The 13,870-nt window shown below is 41.8% G+C and overlaps 1 protein-coding gene across 7 annotated transcripts in view; it reads left to right on the top strand.

Moving 5' to 3' along the window:
* FAM118B (family with sequence similarity 118 member B) overlaps positions 1 to 13,870 on the top strand; it is a 53,624-nt gene that overhangs the window by 38,514 nt on the left and 1,240 nt on the right. For 4 of the 7 annotated variants that reach the window (XM_030918491.1, XM_010353011.2, XM_010353010.2 and 1 more), the window contains 4 exons: positions 2,858 to 3,085; positions 6,672 to 6,800; positions 8,924 to 9,209; positions 13,448 to 13,507. In XM_030918491.1, coding sequence (XP_030774351.1) covers positions 2,858 to 3,085; positions 6,672 to 6,800; positions 8,924 to 9,209; positions 13,448 to 13,507 — 703 coding nt within the window. The remainder of the gene's footprint in view (positions 1 to 2,857; positions 3,086 to 6,671; positions 6,801 to 8,923; positions 9,210 to 13,447; positions 13,508 to 13,870) is intronic. The other 3 variants (XM_030918493.1, XM_030918490.1, XM_010353015.2) reach the window with 2 other exon arrangements.

Below are 13,870 nucleotides of genomic sequence, written 5' to 3'. Positions count from 1 at the left end.
AGTGTTTCTTTTTGGAAATACAAGCAAGGAGGACTATATTTATTCTTATCTTACGACCTCCATCCCCTAGCTCAAAAGATGGCATTCTAGACATACTATTCTGCCGTTTTACCTCACAGTATAGCTTGAGGATCTTTCCATCTCATTCTCCTGTATATGGGTACTTGGCCATACTAGTCTGTTATATATGGATACTTGGCTTGTTTCCAGTCTTCTGCTATTACAAATAATGATGCAGTCGGCCAGGCATGGTGGCCCACGCCTGTAATGCCAGCACTTTGGGAGGCCGAGGCAGGTGGATCACGAGATCAGGAGATCAAGACCATCCTGGTGGCCGGGCGCGGTGGCTCAAGCCTGTAATCCCAGCACTTTGGGAGGCCGAGATGGGCGGATCACGAGGTCAGGAGATCGAGACCATCCTGGCTAACACAGTGAAACCCCATCTCTACTAAAAAAATACAAAAAAACTAGCCGGGCGATGTGGCGGGCGCCTGTAGTCCCAGTTACTCGGGAGGCTGAGGCAGGAGAATGGCGTGAACCCGGGAGGCGGAGCTTGCAGTGAGCCAAGATCGCGCCACTGTACTCTAGCCTGGGCGACAGAGCGAGACTCCGTCTCAAAAAAAAAAAAGAAAAAAAAAAAAAAAGACCATCCTGGCTAACACGGTGAAACCCCATCTCTACTAAAAATACAAAAAATTAGCCAGGCGTGGTGGCACGCACCTGTAGTCCGAGCTACTTGGGAGGAAGAAGCAGGAGAATCACTTGAACTGGAGAGGCAGTGGTTGCAGTGAGCCAAAATTGTGCCATTGCACTCCAGGCTGGGCAACAGAGCGAGACTCCACCTCAAAAAAAAAGTAAAAAAAAAAAAAAAAGATGTAGTGATAACCTCCTACATGTCATTTCATTTGTTTGAAATTGTATTTGTAGGATACATGCGACTGCTAGATCATAGGGCAAATGGATTTGTGATTTGGGTGGACATGAAAAGAGTGTCATATTTTTTATAACAAATCTGAAGAAGTATCTGGCCTTCAATAGTAGTTGACTCTTTTTTTTTTGAGACAGAGTTTTGCTCTTGTTGCTCAGGCTGGAGTGCAATAGTGCGATCTCAGCTCACCGCAACCTCTGCCTCTCAGATTCAAGCGATTCTCCTGCCTCAGCCTCCCAAGTAGCTGGGACTACAGGCACCCGCCACCACGGCCAGCTAATTTTTGTATTTTTAGTAGAGACGGGGTTTTACCATGTTGGCCAGGATGGTCTCGATCTCTTGACCTTGTGATCCGCCTGCCTTGGCCTCCCAGAGTACCGGGATTACAGGCATGAGCTACCACACCCGGCCCAGACACACTTTTATAACTGACACGCCTAGGATAAAAAATCCACTGCTGCAATAATGACATTAATCAATTCATGGAGGCACGGCCCTCGTGACCTAATCACGTCTTACTAGGCCTCGGCTCCCAACACAGTTCCATTGGGGTTAAGTTTCTAACACATGAACTTCAGGGGACCAGTTCAAACCCTAGCAAATGGCATTTCACAGACAGGTTAGAGATCAGATATTTATTACATCACATTACATAGTTACTTTCCCATTTTGAATTTTCTCTGTCCCAAGGGCTACTTTTTCTTTTTAGTTGTAAAGCCAGCTTCCCACCTGAAGTTGGTGTTATAGTTCCTCATTAGTACTCAGGGATATTTACATGTATTCAAAATGAATCTGAAAAGCACTTATTTAAGTAAACCATATGTTAAGAAATAGGAGGTCTGGAAAAGTGGCTCATACCCATAATCCCAACACTTTGGGAGACTGAGGTAGGAGGACCACTTGAGACCCCAGGAATTCAAGATCCGCCTGGGCAACATAGCCAGATCTCACATCTGCAAAACAAGACGTGGAGATTCTGTTTAGAACTGATTGGTGTTTGATGTTTTTAACAGTTGCAAAATGCAAACTTTTAATTTTAAAAAAAATGTATTAAATTGTTTATGTTAACCTTTTGTATACTGGATATTCTTCAGCATAAACCTATGAACTGCTGAATTATGGCATGTAGAACTTAAGTGGTTTTTCCTAAATTCATAAACAGCTGTACAAACACCTAGGATTAGAAAAGAAGATGCTGAGGCTGGGCGCAGTGGCTCACACCTGTAATCACAGCACTTTGGAAGGCTGAGGTGGGTGGATCACGAGGTCAGGAGTTCAAGACCAACCTGGCCAAGATGGTGAAACCGCGTCTCTACTAAAAATACAAAAATTAGCCGGGCGCAGTGGCAGGCGCCTGTAATCCCAGCTACTTGGGCGGCTGAGGCAGGAGAATTGCTTGAACCCGGGGGCGCAGAGCTTGCAGTGAGCCGAGATCATGCCACTGCACTCCAGCCTGGGCGACAGAACGAGACTCTGTCTCAAAAAAAAAAAAAAAAAGGAGATGCCAAACCACACCTGGGCTGTGTTTCAGTGGCGCTTCCCTAAATCAGGAAAGATGAACAGAAAGTGTTGCCTTCTTACCCGGCACCTAATGAGAGGGTAGTTGTTGCTCTGCTTTCTACCCCAGCTTCCCTTTAATACCGACAGTAAATCCCTTGGCCATGTTTATTTTCTTCATTCTATAAAAATGCCTATTTTAGGAAGGTTACGCTTGTTTGCATAAGTATAGTAGCACTTGCTATGTGCTAAGCATGGTGCTAAGCACTTGGCATGTATCATCTCATCTTATTATGTTCTTATGAGATAGATAATATTTTATCTCTGTTTTGAATCCAAAATATTCTTCAAAAATTTGTTACTGCTGTAACTAAAACAACTGACCTACCAAAGCACCTTGGACTAATTTTCTTTTTTCAAATCCCTCCTCAGCGTACCAGTAATGTTCGATCCACATTTTTCAAGGACTGTTTATATGAAGTATTTGATGACTTGGAGTCAAAGATGGAAGATTCTGGAAAACAGTTACTTCAGTCAGTTCTCCACCTGATGGAAAATGGAGCCCTCGTATTAACTACAAATTTTGATAATCTCCTGGAACTGTATGCAGCAGATCAGGGGAAACAGCTTGAATCCCTTGACCTTACTGATGAGAAAAAGGTAAAAAGTAAAGCATTGGTCCTTTCTTCAGGCTAGTGGATTGTATCTTCATCAGAAAAGCTGTTTTCTGGTTGGCATATTGGTATTTATGTAGAGCTAGAAAGGAAAATTTTTTTCCCTGGTTGGATTTTTTGTTTTTCTTTCTTTTCTTTTTAAAGATGAAATCAATATGCAGTAAAATGCATACAACTTAAAAAGTGTTCAGTTCTATGACTTTTGACAATTTCACCCAGTTTTAAAGCAAGATTAGAGGAAGTCATTTGAACTGTAAGATCTCTTTAGCACTCGACAATATTGAGTGGTGTAATATTGATAATACTGGTTCTATTTTCGTATACTTTTTTTTATGGCATCTATTGGAAATGTATGAAAACTACTTTATACTGATTGGAAGAACAACTTCCAGGCCAAGCGATGGCTGAATTGAGGTTAATGTTTAGTGGAAACCTCAGCAGACTTTGTTTTAGCATAGTCTATACTGTACCTACCATAATTATTGAACTATAGATGTTGATCCGTGTCAGCTAATGAGAGGAGTTCTTAAAGTCTCATTTGTCCTACTCTGTGATTTTTGTAATTTTTTTCTACACTTTGTTTTCCTCAGGAATCTGCCTTTACGTCCAATTTAGAGCCCAGCAAAGTACAGCTGAATAGAAAAGTGATTTGCCCGCTGGCATTCAGTACTACAGTATTGCCCCTGCCAGAGTGGTAGCTGTAATACCGCTCTTGTGGTTTTGCTGACCTTGATGGCAGGACTTAAAGGGAACTGAATTTAGAGAAAAGTTGCCCCATGAAGACTAGTTCTCTCTGACCCAAGTGTCTTCCGCTTACTCCCTCATATTCTGTATGGTCAGCTCCTTCTTCATTTGTAACTCTCAACCTAGGGATCCCCTCCTGAGAGACCTTCTCTGACCATCCTGTTTAAATTGGATACTTATTTTTTGATCCAGTCTCTTGTCCATTTCCTTTGTAGCACTTACTGTAACTTGCAGCGTTTTGGTGTTTTGTTTTGTTTTGTTTCATTTTGTTTTTTGAGATAGTTTCGCTCTTGTTGTCCCAGGTTCAAGCGATTCTCCTGCCTCACCCTCCCGAGTAGCTGGGATTACAGGCATGTGCCATCACTCCCGGCTAATTTTATATTTTTGGTAGAGATGGGGTTTCTCCATGTTGGTCAGGCTGGTCTCAAACTCCCGACCTCAGGTGATCTGCTGATCTCAGCCTCCCGAAGTACTGGGATTACAAGCATGTGCCTGGCTTTTTTTTCTTTTGAAATGGAATTTTGCTCTTGTCGCCCAGGCTGGAGTGCAATGGCGTGATCTCAGCTCACTGCAACCTCCTCCTCCCAGGTTCAAGCGATTCTCCTGCCTCAGCCTCCCGAATAGCTGGGATTACAGGCATCTGCCACCACGCCTGGCTAATTTTTGTATTTTCAGTAGAGACAGGGTTTCACCATGTTGGCCAGGCTGGTCTCGAACTCCTGACCTCAGGTGATCTGCCCACCTTAGCCTCCCAAAATGCTGGGATTATAGGTGTGAGCCACCATGCCCAGCACAGTTTTTATCTTGGCTGTTTATCTGTTTTCTGACTGTTTACCCCATAGGAATAGTAACTTCACTTGGACAGGTATCATGTTAGTCTTTCTTACCCTCATAGCTCAGATAAAACCCTCATGTCTCAAATATGACAGAGTTAGGTGCTTGGTAAATATTTTTTTGATTAATAAATGATTAGGCTGGGCACAGCGGCTCAGGCCTATAACCCCAGCACTTTGGGAAGCTGAGGTGGGAGGGTCACCTGAGCCTAGTTCGAGACGAGCCTAGGCAACATAGCAAGACCCTATCTCTACAAAAAATTTAAAAATTAGCTGGGCATGGTGGTGTTTGCCTGTGGTTCCAGTTGCTTGGGAGGCTGAAGCAGGAGGATCAATTGAGCTGAGGAGGTCGAGGCTACAGTGAGTTGTGATCGCACTATTGCACTCCAGCCTGGGTGATAGCGTAAAATCATGTCTCAAAAATAAATAAATAGGCTGGGCACAGTGGCTCATGCCTGTAATCCCAGCACTTTGGGCAGCCGAGGTGGGTGAATCACTTGAGGTCAGGAATTTGAGATCAGGCTGTCCAACATGGTGAAACCCTGTCTCTACTAAAGATACAATAACTAGCTGGGAATGGTGGTGCACGCCTGTAATCCCAGTTACTCGGGAGGCTGAGGCAGGAGAATCGCTTGAACCCAGGAGGCAGAGGTTGCAGTGAGCCAAGATTGCGCCACCGCACTCCAGCCTGGGCGACAGACCGAGACTCTGTCTAAAAATAAACATGATTGAAATTTTAAAACTAGCAGCTCAAGTAGCTTCTATGCTGTTTGTGATAAAATTTCCAAAGATTATGACCAAGCATGTGCATGGATATCAGAAGCATAAGGACCTTTTAAAAGCTGAGGATATCTATCACATTTGATGTTTGCCTGCTCATTTCATCCTTGGGCCTCAAGATTTGCATTGTATTTTCAGCCCACATTAGGGGCAGTGTTGCAGTCTAATGGTTAAAGACATTGACTGGTAGTCAGAACGGGGCCTAGTAACATCCAAATTCTAAATCTCTGTGCCTCTTGACTACTTGCCTGATTCATAGCCTGTTTCTCCAAAAGGTGATAAGAATAAATGTATGCTGTCTCCAGTCCTTGGGAAAATTGAGCCATGGAATCAGGTGGCTATTGCATTCACTGTTGTCTAAATGATTGTTCTTCTCTGGCAGCCTTTTAGGTTCCTCAGAGGTGACTGAAGTGATTTTTCTATCACTTATCTATTGCTGTACAAGTAATGGCCCTGAAACTTTGTGGCTTATAACAACAAATACCTTGTCTGCCCATGATAAAGTACATGAACAATTTGAACTGGGCTCAGTGACTCAGCTGGGCATTTGTTCTGCTGATTTTTGCAGCCTCTTGACATACCTGCAGACATCTGCTGGCCGCACCAGGGCTGAGTGATAAGGGGACCATAATTCCATGTCTGTCAATGCAAGCAGTTGGCCAGGCCATATATGTCCTGGCAGGCTAGCCCAGCTTCTTCAGTTTCTTCACATGACAGCTGGATTCCAAAAGTAACACAAGAGAAGTAAGACTTCTTGTGCCAACACTTACCAAGCTTCTGCCTGTGTGGGTTTGCTAGTATCCCACTGGCTAAAAGCAAGCCATGTGGTTAGCCTGGAGTCACTCTGAAGAGGGGCCACACAAGGGCCTGGATGCAGAGGCTTGATTTCTTGGGGCGATCACTGAAGCAGTTGTCCATAGTTCTCATGCATGTCACCAGTACAAAGGATCCCTGTTGTTTCTGCAAATTATAACAAATTGTAATATTTGATGGTTACTTTCAAAGAGAAATCACCAAATTTGCTGCCATCATTCTTGACAGTCATTCCTGAAGTGGAAACTTAGACCACATCAGGTTTTGCATTCATGTCCTATATCATGAAGCTAGAGAGTTCATGTCAGAAGTCTAGTCCTCCAAACAGTGTCTTGCCCGTTGTGACCTTTAAACAGGTGCCCAGCCCTGCCAAGCTGGTTGGGCTATGTGTGTGTCGTGCAGGTCCTAGAGTGGGCTCAGGAGAAGCGGAAGCTGAGCGTGTTGCATATTCATGGAGTCTACACCAACCCTAGTGGCATTGTCCTTCATCCAGCTGGATATCAGAATGTGCTCAGGAACACTGAAGTCATGGTGAGTGGGGCCGATCTTGCTGGTCTCAGGAACTCCTTCCTGGGAAATCTCTCTAAATATGCCATAGGTCTTAAAGGGAAACATCTTCTTTTCATTAAGTGAAAACGGAAGGTCAGGGGCTAGGAGCAGTGGCCCGTGCCTATAATCCCAACACTTTGGGAGGCCAAGGGGAGAGGATCGCCTGAGGCCAGGAGTTCGAGACCAGCCTGGGCAAGATAGTGAGACTCTGTCTTTACAGAAATAAAATTAGCTAGGCATCATGGTGCATGCTGTCCCAACTACTTGGGAGGCTGAGGCAAGAAGATCACTTGAGACTAGGAATATAAGGCTGTAGTGAACTGTATCTAGAGCTGCTGCACTCCAGCTTGGGTGACAGAGCAGGACCCTATCTCTGAAAAAAGAAAGAAACTGGAAAGTCAGACATTCTTCCTGTGCTTTTTAACTTGTCAGTGTGCATGCTGTTGTAGGAGATGTAGAACTTTTCTTAAGGTATCAAACCCTATGATCCTTGTTAGTACTTAATTGACAGCCAGCAGATGGCATGCCATCATTGGCATCATCTTCACATACAGAGGATACATTGGCACCCTTTAGCATCGTTTGGTTTATTAATAGCCCTCTCTATGTCAGAAATAATTGAGGCAGCTTCTTACAAACCAACCACTACTAGAGAATACATTCTAAGAGACTTTGTATAAATGGCAATGGGCTTATATTGAATTAACCACACTTATTCACACTTACTCTTTGTGGAAAGCTTATTGATCTTCTGTGATGCACATTTTCAACTTGTTCAGATAAACATGTTCAAACCAGAAGTATTCACTGTCCCCCAGCTCTAAGAATCTTGTTTGCTATTTTCAGGGCTGTGTCACATAGGATATAGCATCTTTAAACAATAAGGCAAAAGACCAAGAAAATGTATTGTCTGAAGCACAAGGGACTTTTTTTTTTTTTACCCATTCTTTCCCAGCATCTGCCATAACTGCATCCATCTCTGACAGTGAGTGATCCCTTAGGCAGAGTCATTTCTGTGTTTTTTTGTGTGTATAAATACACACACACACATACTGATGTTCTAAGTATCAAGCACCTTTCCTTGAGCAAATCTGATGATGGAATTATCTTCTCCGGTGACTCACAGTTCAGTTTGTAAGACAAAAGAAGGCAAATATGGTCCAGAAATGGAAGGATTAAGATATATGAAGACCTCTTTACCTAATGACCTCTGGGCACAGAAATCTTAAAAAGTACGCCTGTAATCCCAGCACTTTGGGAGGCCAAGGCGGGCAGATCACTTGAGGTCAGGAGTTCAAGACCAGCCTGGCCAACATGATAAAACCCTGTTTCTACTAAAAATAGAAAAATTAGCTGGGTGTGGTGGTGGGTGCCTGTAATCCCAGCTACTTGGGAGTCTGAGGCAGGAGAATCGCTTGAACCTGGGAGGCAGAGGAGGTTGCAGTGAGCCAAGACCATGCCACTGCACTCCAGCCTAGGTAGCAAAGCAAGACTGTATCTCAGAAATGAAATAAAAATAAAAAAAGTAAACTAGTGGCTGGGTGCAGTGGCTCACACCTGTAGTCCCAGCACTTTGGGAGGCCAAGGCGGGTGGATCACTCGAGGTCAGGAGTTCCAGACCAGCCTGACCAACATGGCAAAACCCCATCTCTACTAAACATACAAAAATTAACTGGGTGCGGTGGTGCACACCTGTAATATACTCAGGAGGCTGAGGCACGAGAATCACTTGAACTGGAGAGGTGGAGGTTGCAGTAAGCCGAGATCGCACCACTACACTGTAGCCTAGGTGACAGTGAGACTCCGTCTCAAAAAATATATAAAATGTAAAAAATAAATAAACTACTGGGCCAGTACACTGACACCAGCTCTATGAAACCCTTATTAGAGAGCCAACAGAAGAATGCCAGGTAAAGATAAAATTTTAGACCAATCATCCAGTTACAGCAATAAGCGAGAGATCCCACTCCTTGATGGGACATACCAACATGTAAGTCTTGGTTAATTGGTCATCATAGTCTGCTCAATGTAGCATGACCTTCTTGGTTCATACCTGCCTTGAGTGTATTCTCACAATGTCAATATGTTTTATCTTTTCCTTCAAGAGAGAGATTCAGAAACTTTACGAAAACAAGTCATTTCTCTTCCTGGGCTGTGGCTGGACTGTGGATGACACCACTTTCCAGGCCCTTTTCCTGGAGGCTGTCAAGCATAAATCTGACCTAGAACATTTCATGCTGGTTCGGAGAGGAGACGTAGATGAGTTCAAAAAGCTTCGAGAAAACATGCTGGACAAGGGGATTAAAGTCATCTCCTATGGAAATGACTTTGCCGATCTTCCAGAATATTTCAAGCGACTGACATGTGAGATCTCCACAAGGGGTAGATCAGGTAAGATGCATTTTGAAGCTGAGGGGAATCAGAGAACAACAGCTCTTCAGCCGTTGGTGTATTTGTGATGGACAAAATAGTTGCCAAGATGAGGAATGTAATGACTGACCAAATTGTAAAGGAGGCCACAGTCTTCAGGTTAGACTAAAGTGCCATTTGGATTATGGGAAAACAGACAAAAAGGAATGCTCGAGTCATTCAATATAGACATAGGAAGATTGAAGAAAATAGATGTTCAGCCTCACTAGTTATCAATGAAATGCAGTTTGAATTTAGATTACAAAATAGAGAAGAAAGATCACTCTGTTTTGGCTAAGGCTGTGGAAAATAAATTTATTCATGGAGTATTTGTGGAAAGGTAAAGTTAGTACAACCTTTATAACCATAAATTTAGAGGATGTAATAAACATTTTCAAATCTTTGACCCGGAAATCCCATCAAAACAATTTGTCCTAGAAGAAATTTCTCATAGAATATAATTGGATTATTGCACAATCACGATTGTACAAAGATGCATGTGTAGGAATGTAATCTCCATTGAATGTAGTGGCAAAAAATTGGAAGGAACGTAAAATTAGTAGAGAGATTCTACAGATATCCCAGTATTTATTTAACTGATGAAATGAAGCCATAAAAGGGAAAATGTTTTCATTGCCATAAAAAAAAGAGACATATGGGTAAAGGAAGAAAAAGCAGGTTGTAAACACCACAGTCACCTACATTCATATAGAATTGTAGTTTTTTTTTTTTTTTTGGTGCATATAGAAATATGTCTGGAATGTTTTCTGAATTAAGTGGCTGTCTTTATGTAGTATGATTTAAAGTGTTGATTTTTTTGGTTTCTGTGTTGGCATTTTCTATGATGATTATGTATTATCTTTACAAACAGAAAACTTACTTTTAGAAATGCTATTTGGAAACGGATAATGGTGGTATTCAAGTCAGAGGATAGAAGTATCATTCACTTGATATTTTACCTCCACATTCTAACATTAAAGAGCAAAATGGTGATTAAAGATTCAGCTGATTAGTGGCTGCAGGCAAATTCCCAGTAACCGCACAAAACACAGACATTTTTGGTATCAGCTAAACTGAAGAATGCTTTTTCAAAACCTCACATTGCCAGGCTCCAGAGTATGGCTAGTTTTACTCATCCATCTAATTCTGAAATAACTTTGCTGTTGTACACAAAATATTTCCTGAAAACTTACGTGTTTTCATTGTCAACCTGAATGCATCTTAGGAGGGCAAAAGTACAGGTAATTTGGCCTGTAATCCCAACACTTTGGGAGGCCCAGGTGGGAGGATCACTTGAGGCCAGGAGTTGAAGATGAGTGTGAGCAACATAGTGAGACCCTGTCTCTGCAAAAAATTAGCCAGGTGTGGTGGCACACACCTGTAATCCAATTGCTTGGGAGGCTGAGGCAGGAGGATCACTTGAGCCCAGGAGTTGGAGTCTGCAGTGAGCTATGATTGTATCACTGCACTAGTCTGAGCAATAAAGCAAGACCCTGTTTTTAAAATAAATAACATACAGGTAATTTAATAAACATAAAGCAGTTTTCCTAAATCAAATCATCCCCAGATTTCTTAACTGAATCAGATGGCTTCAAGTAGAATTCTCCTGTCATGAAAAATTATACAGCTTCTTCCATGGCTATGCATTGATGGAACCAGACTTTTAAAAGCCATCACCACGTGAACAAGTCTCATTTGTGAAAACGATTTACTATTCTTTGTTGGAAATGAGTTTTTCTGGCGTCCTGCAGTGTTCTAGACTCTTCTGCTGTTGTTTGCCCACACTTGAGACTTTGAGTAGGCTTTTCTGTTGCATATATTCTGTTTTCATTAGCAAGAGATACATATCCAAGTTCTACATATTTCTTTTGATCTGTATGCTGAGGAAAGATGATAAAATTTAAAACAGCAAAATCTCTCTGGATAACTTTCTGTTGCACTAAATCTTAGCAAAAAAAAAAAAAAAATATGTATGTCGTTAGACTGTTGCATGACATAACAAAGAATCATTAAGGTTCCTTAGTGCACTAAGATTGCTCTAAGGAACCTTAACAGCTATTGTGGAATGGCACAAATTCTGTTATTAGCTGTGAAGGCTTCCCACCAGAGTAGCTTTCCCCAAAGTTACCTGTCATTAAGGTGTTCTGTATCTTTCAAAAAACTTGGATTTTCAGTATGGCCAGAGTGCTTTATGGGAATGGTCAGCTGAGTTTGGCATGTGAAATGTAGTAGAGCAGTTTCAGGTGAAAACATCATTTCATTTTGAAACAAGTCAACCTTATCTTTTACCCTTGCATAATGTTTTGAGTCTCTGTAGATATAGACTAATAAGAGTTTACAGGTCTTTTGCTGTTGTTTTTCAACACTGAGCGTTTGCTATGTGCCTGGCATCGTGTTGTATACTCACTTTTGCATAGTGGATATTAATTGTCCTCAGAGGATTCTGTAGTATGTAGTTATGCATATTTTAGAAAAATCAAGCAATGGGAAAAAGAAAAATAATTCTTATAATCCATTACCATACAAGCAATCGTTTTGGTACTTTTTTTTTTTTTTTTTGAGATGGAGTCTTGCTCTGATGCCAGGCTGGAGTGCAGTGGTGTGATCTCGGCTCACTGCAACCTCCGCCTCCTGGGTTCAAGTGGTTATCCTGCCTCTGCCTCCTGAGTAGCTGGAACTACAGGTGCGTGCCATCATGCCCAGCTGATTTTTTGTATTTTTAGTAGAGCTGGGGTTTCACCATGTTGGCCAGGATGGTCTCCATCTCCTGACCTCGTGATCCACCCACCTTGGCCTCCCAAAGTGCTGGGATTACAGGCGTGAGCCACCGTGGCCAATCCTTTTTATTTTTATTTTATTATTATTTTTTGATACAGAGTCTTGCTCTTTCACCCAGGCTGCAGTGCAGTGGCGCAGTCATGGTTTACCACAGCTTTGACCTCCCCAGGGCTCAAGTGATCCTCCCACCTCAGCCTCCAAAATAGCTGAGACTAAAAGGCACATACCACGATGCCCAGCTAATTTTTGTATTTTTTGTAGAGATGGGGTTTCACCATGTTACCCAGGCTGTTCTCAGTCTCCTAGGCTCAAGCAGTCCTCCCGCCTCAGCCTCCCAAAGTGCTGGGATTACAGGTGTGAGCCACGGCGCCTGGCCTTGGTACATCTCTGATGAAGTTTTCCCTGTGCATTTTTTCATACTTGTAAACAAAATATACAGTTTTGGTCCTTTCAAAATTTAGTAGTGGATCATACATTTTCCCACATCCCTGTCTTCATAACCACTATTTTAATTGACTTTTATATTCTGGTAGGGTTGTTACAGTTTACCTAATTATTCCTGTTAGGCAATGTCTGATCTTTTTTTTTTTTTTTTTTTTTTTTTGCCAGTTTTTTGTAAGTCATGTTGTGAAAATAACATCTGTATCTCTTCAGTTTTTCCAATAATTTCCTTGATGAGTTCTCAGTGTAATCAGGTCAAAGATCAGGAACATTTCAGTAATTGATATATATTGCTAAATTGTTTTCTGTGAGGGTAATACCAATTTGTGTATTTGAGTATCATGCCTGTTTATACTCTAATTGACCATATTTCTAATGACTGTTTTCTTCCATGTGTTCAGTTTTTTACTTTTTCTGAACTATTATCTATGCCAGTGTTATCCAATAGAATTTTCTGCAGTCATAACAATACTGTATAATCATCACTGTTCAGTATCATAGTTAGGAGCCACATGTGGCTGTTGCACCGTTGAAATGTGGCGTGACTGAGGAAATAAATTTTTAATTTGAAACTAAGTAGCTGCATATGGCTAGTGCTACCATATTTTATATTGTGGGAGTATTCTGCTACTTTTCACTCTTCTGTTTGAATTTGCTCACTCACATGCCATTTGCCCATCCGTGGTGAGATTGAATTTTTACCTGAACTTGGTCCTCTAGACTGTTTAGGGACAGCAGACACATGTTCCCTGTATATAAGTTTTGTCTACAAGCAATCATAGTGCACTGTGGAAACTCACTGCTTCCCTGTTAGGTAACGCAAGTCTAAAGACTACTCCAGTTTATCCTCTCTGCCTCCTTCTCTTCTCAATGATTGTTTCATTTCTAAATGCCATCCATTTCAATCATACCATATATCCTCATCTCCCTTTAGTTTTCTTTTTGCTATTAATAGTTTTAGCTTTTCAGTCTAATGTCTGATGCTGATGTCCTCTGTTTAGCAGGGATGGTGAGAGAAGGTCAGCTAAATGGCTCATCTGCAGCACACAGTGAAATAAGAGGTATACTGTTTCCTATTCTACTCTTTATCACTCTGTAGCAGAAAGTGTTTCTAGGTCCTTGGTTAAGACTATAGAGAATGTTACTTTGAACCTCACATTGCCAAATTTAAAAAAACACTATAGAGAATGATTTTCCTCTCCTACCCGTTAACGATTCTATCTTTTCCTGTCAAGTCTATAACAATGTAGTGAAATGATCAGTTAATTTTTAAAGAAGTACTATTGGGTGTGGTGGCTCAGGCCTGTAATCCCAGCAATTCAGGAGGCCAAGGTGGGAGGATTGCTTGAGCCCAGGAGTTTGAGACCAGCCTGAGCAACATACCTAGATGTCGTTTCTACAAAAAAAAAAAAAAAAAAAAATTA

Source organism: Rhinopithecus roxellana, chromosome 15 (genome assembly GCF_007565055.1).
Source record: "Rhinopithecus roxellana isolate Shanxi Qingling chromosome 15, ASM756505v1, whole genome shotgun sequence".
Classification (NCBI taxonomy): Eukaryota; Metazoa; Chordata; class Mammalia; order Primates; family Cercopithecidae; genus Rhinopithecus; species Rhinopithecus roxellana.
Note: the sequence above shows the minus strand (reverse complement) of the source record. Positions and strands in the feature narration are given on the sequence as shown.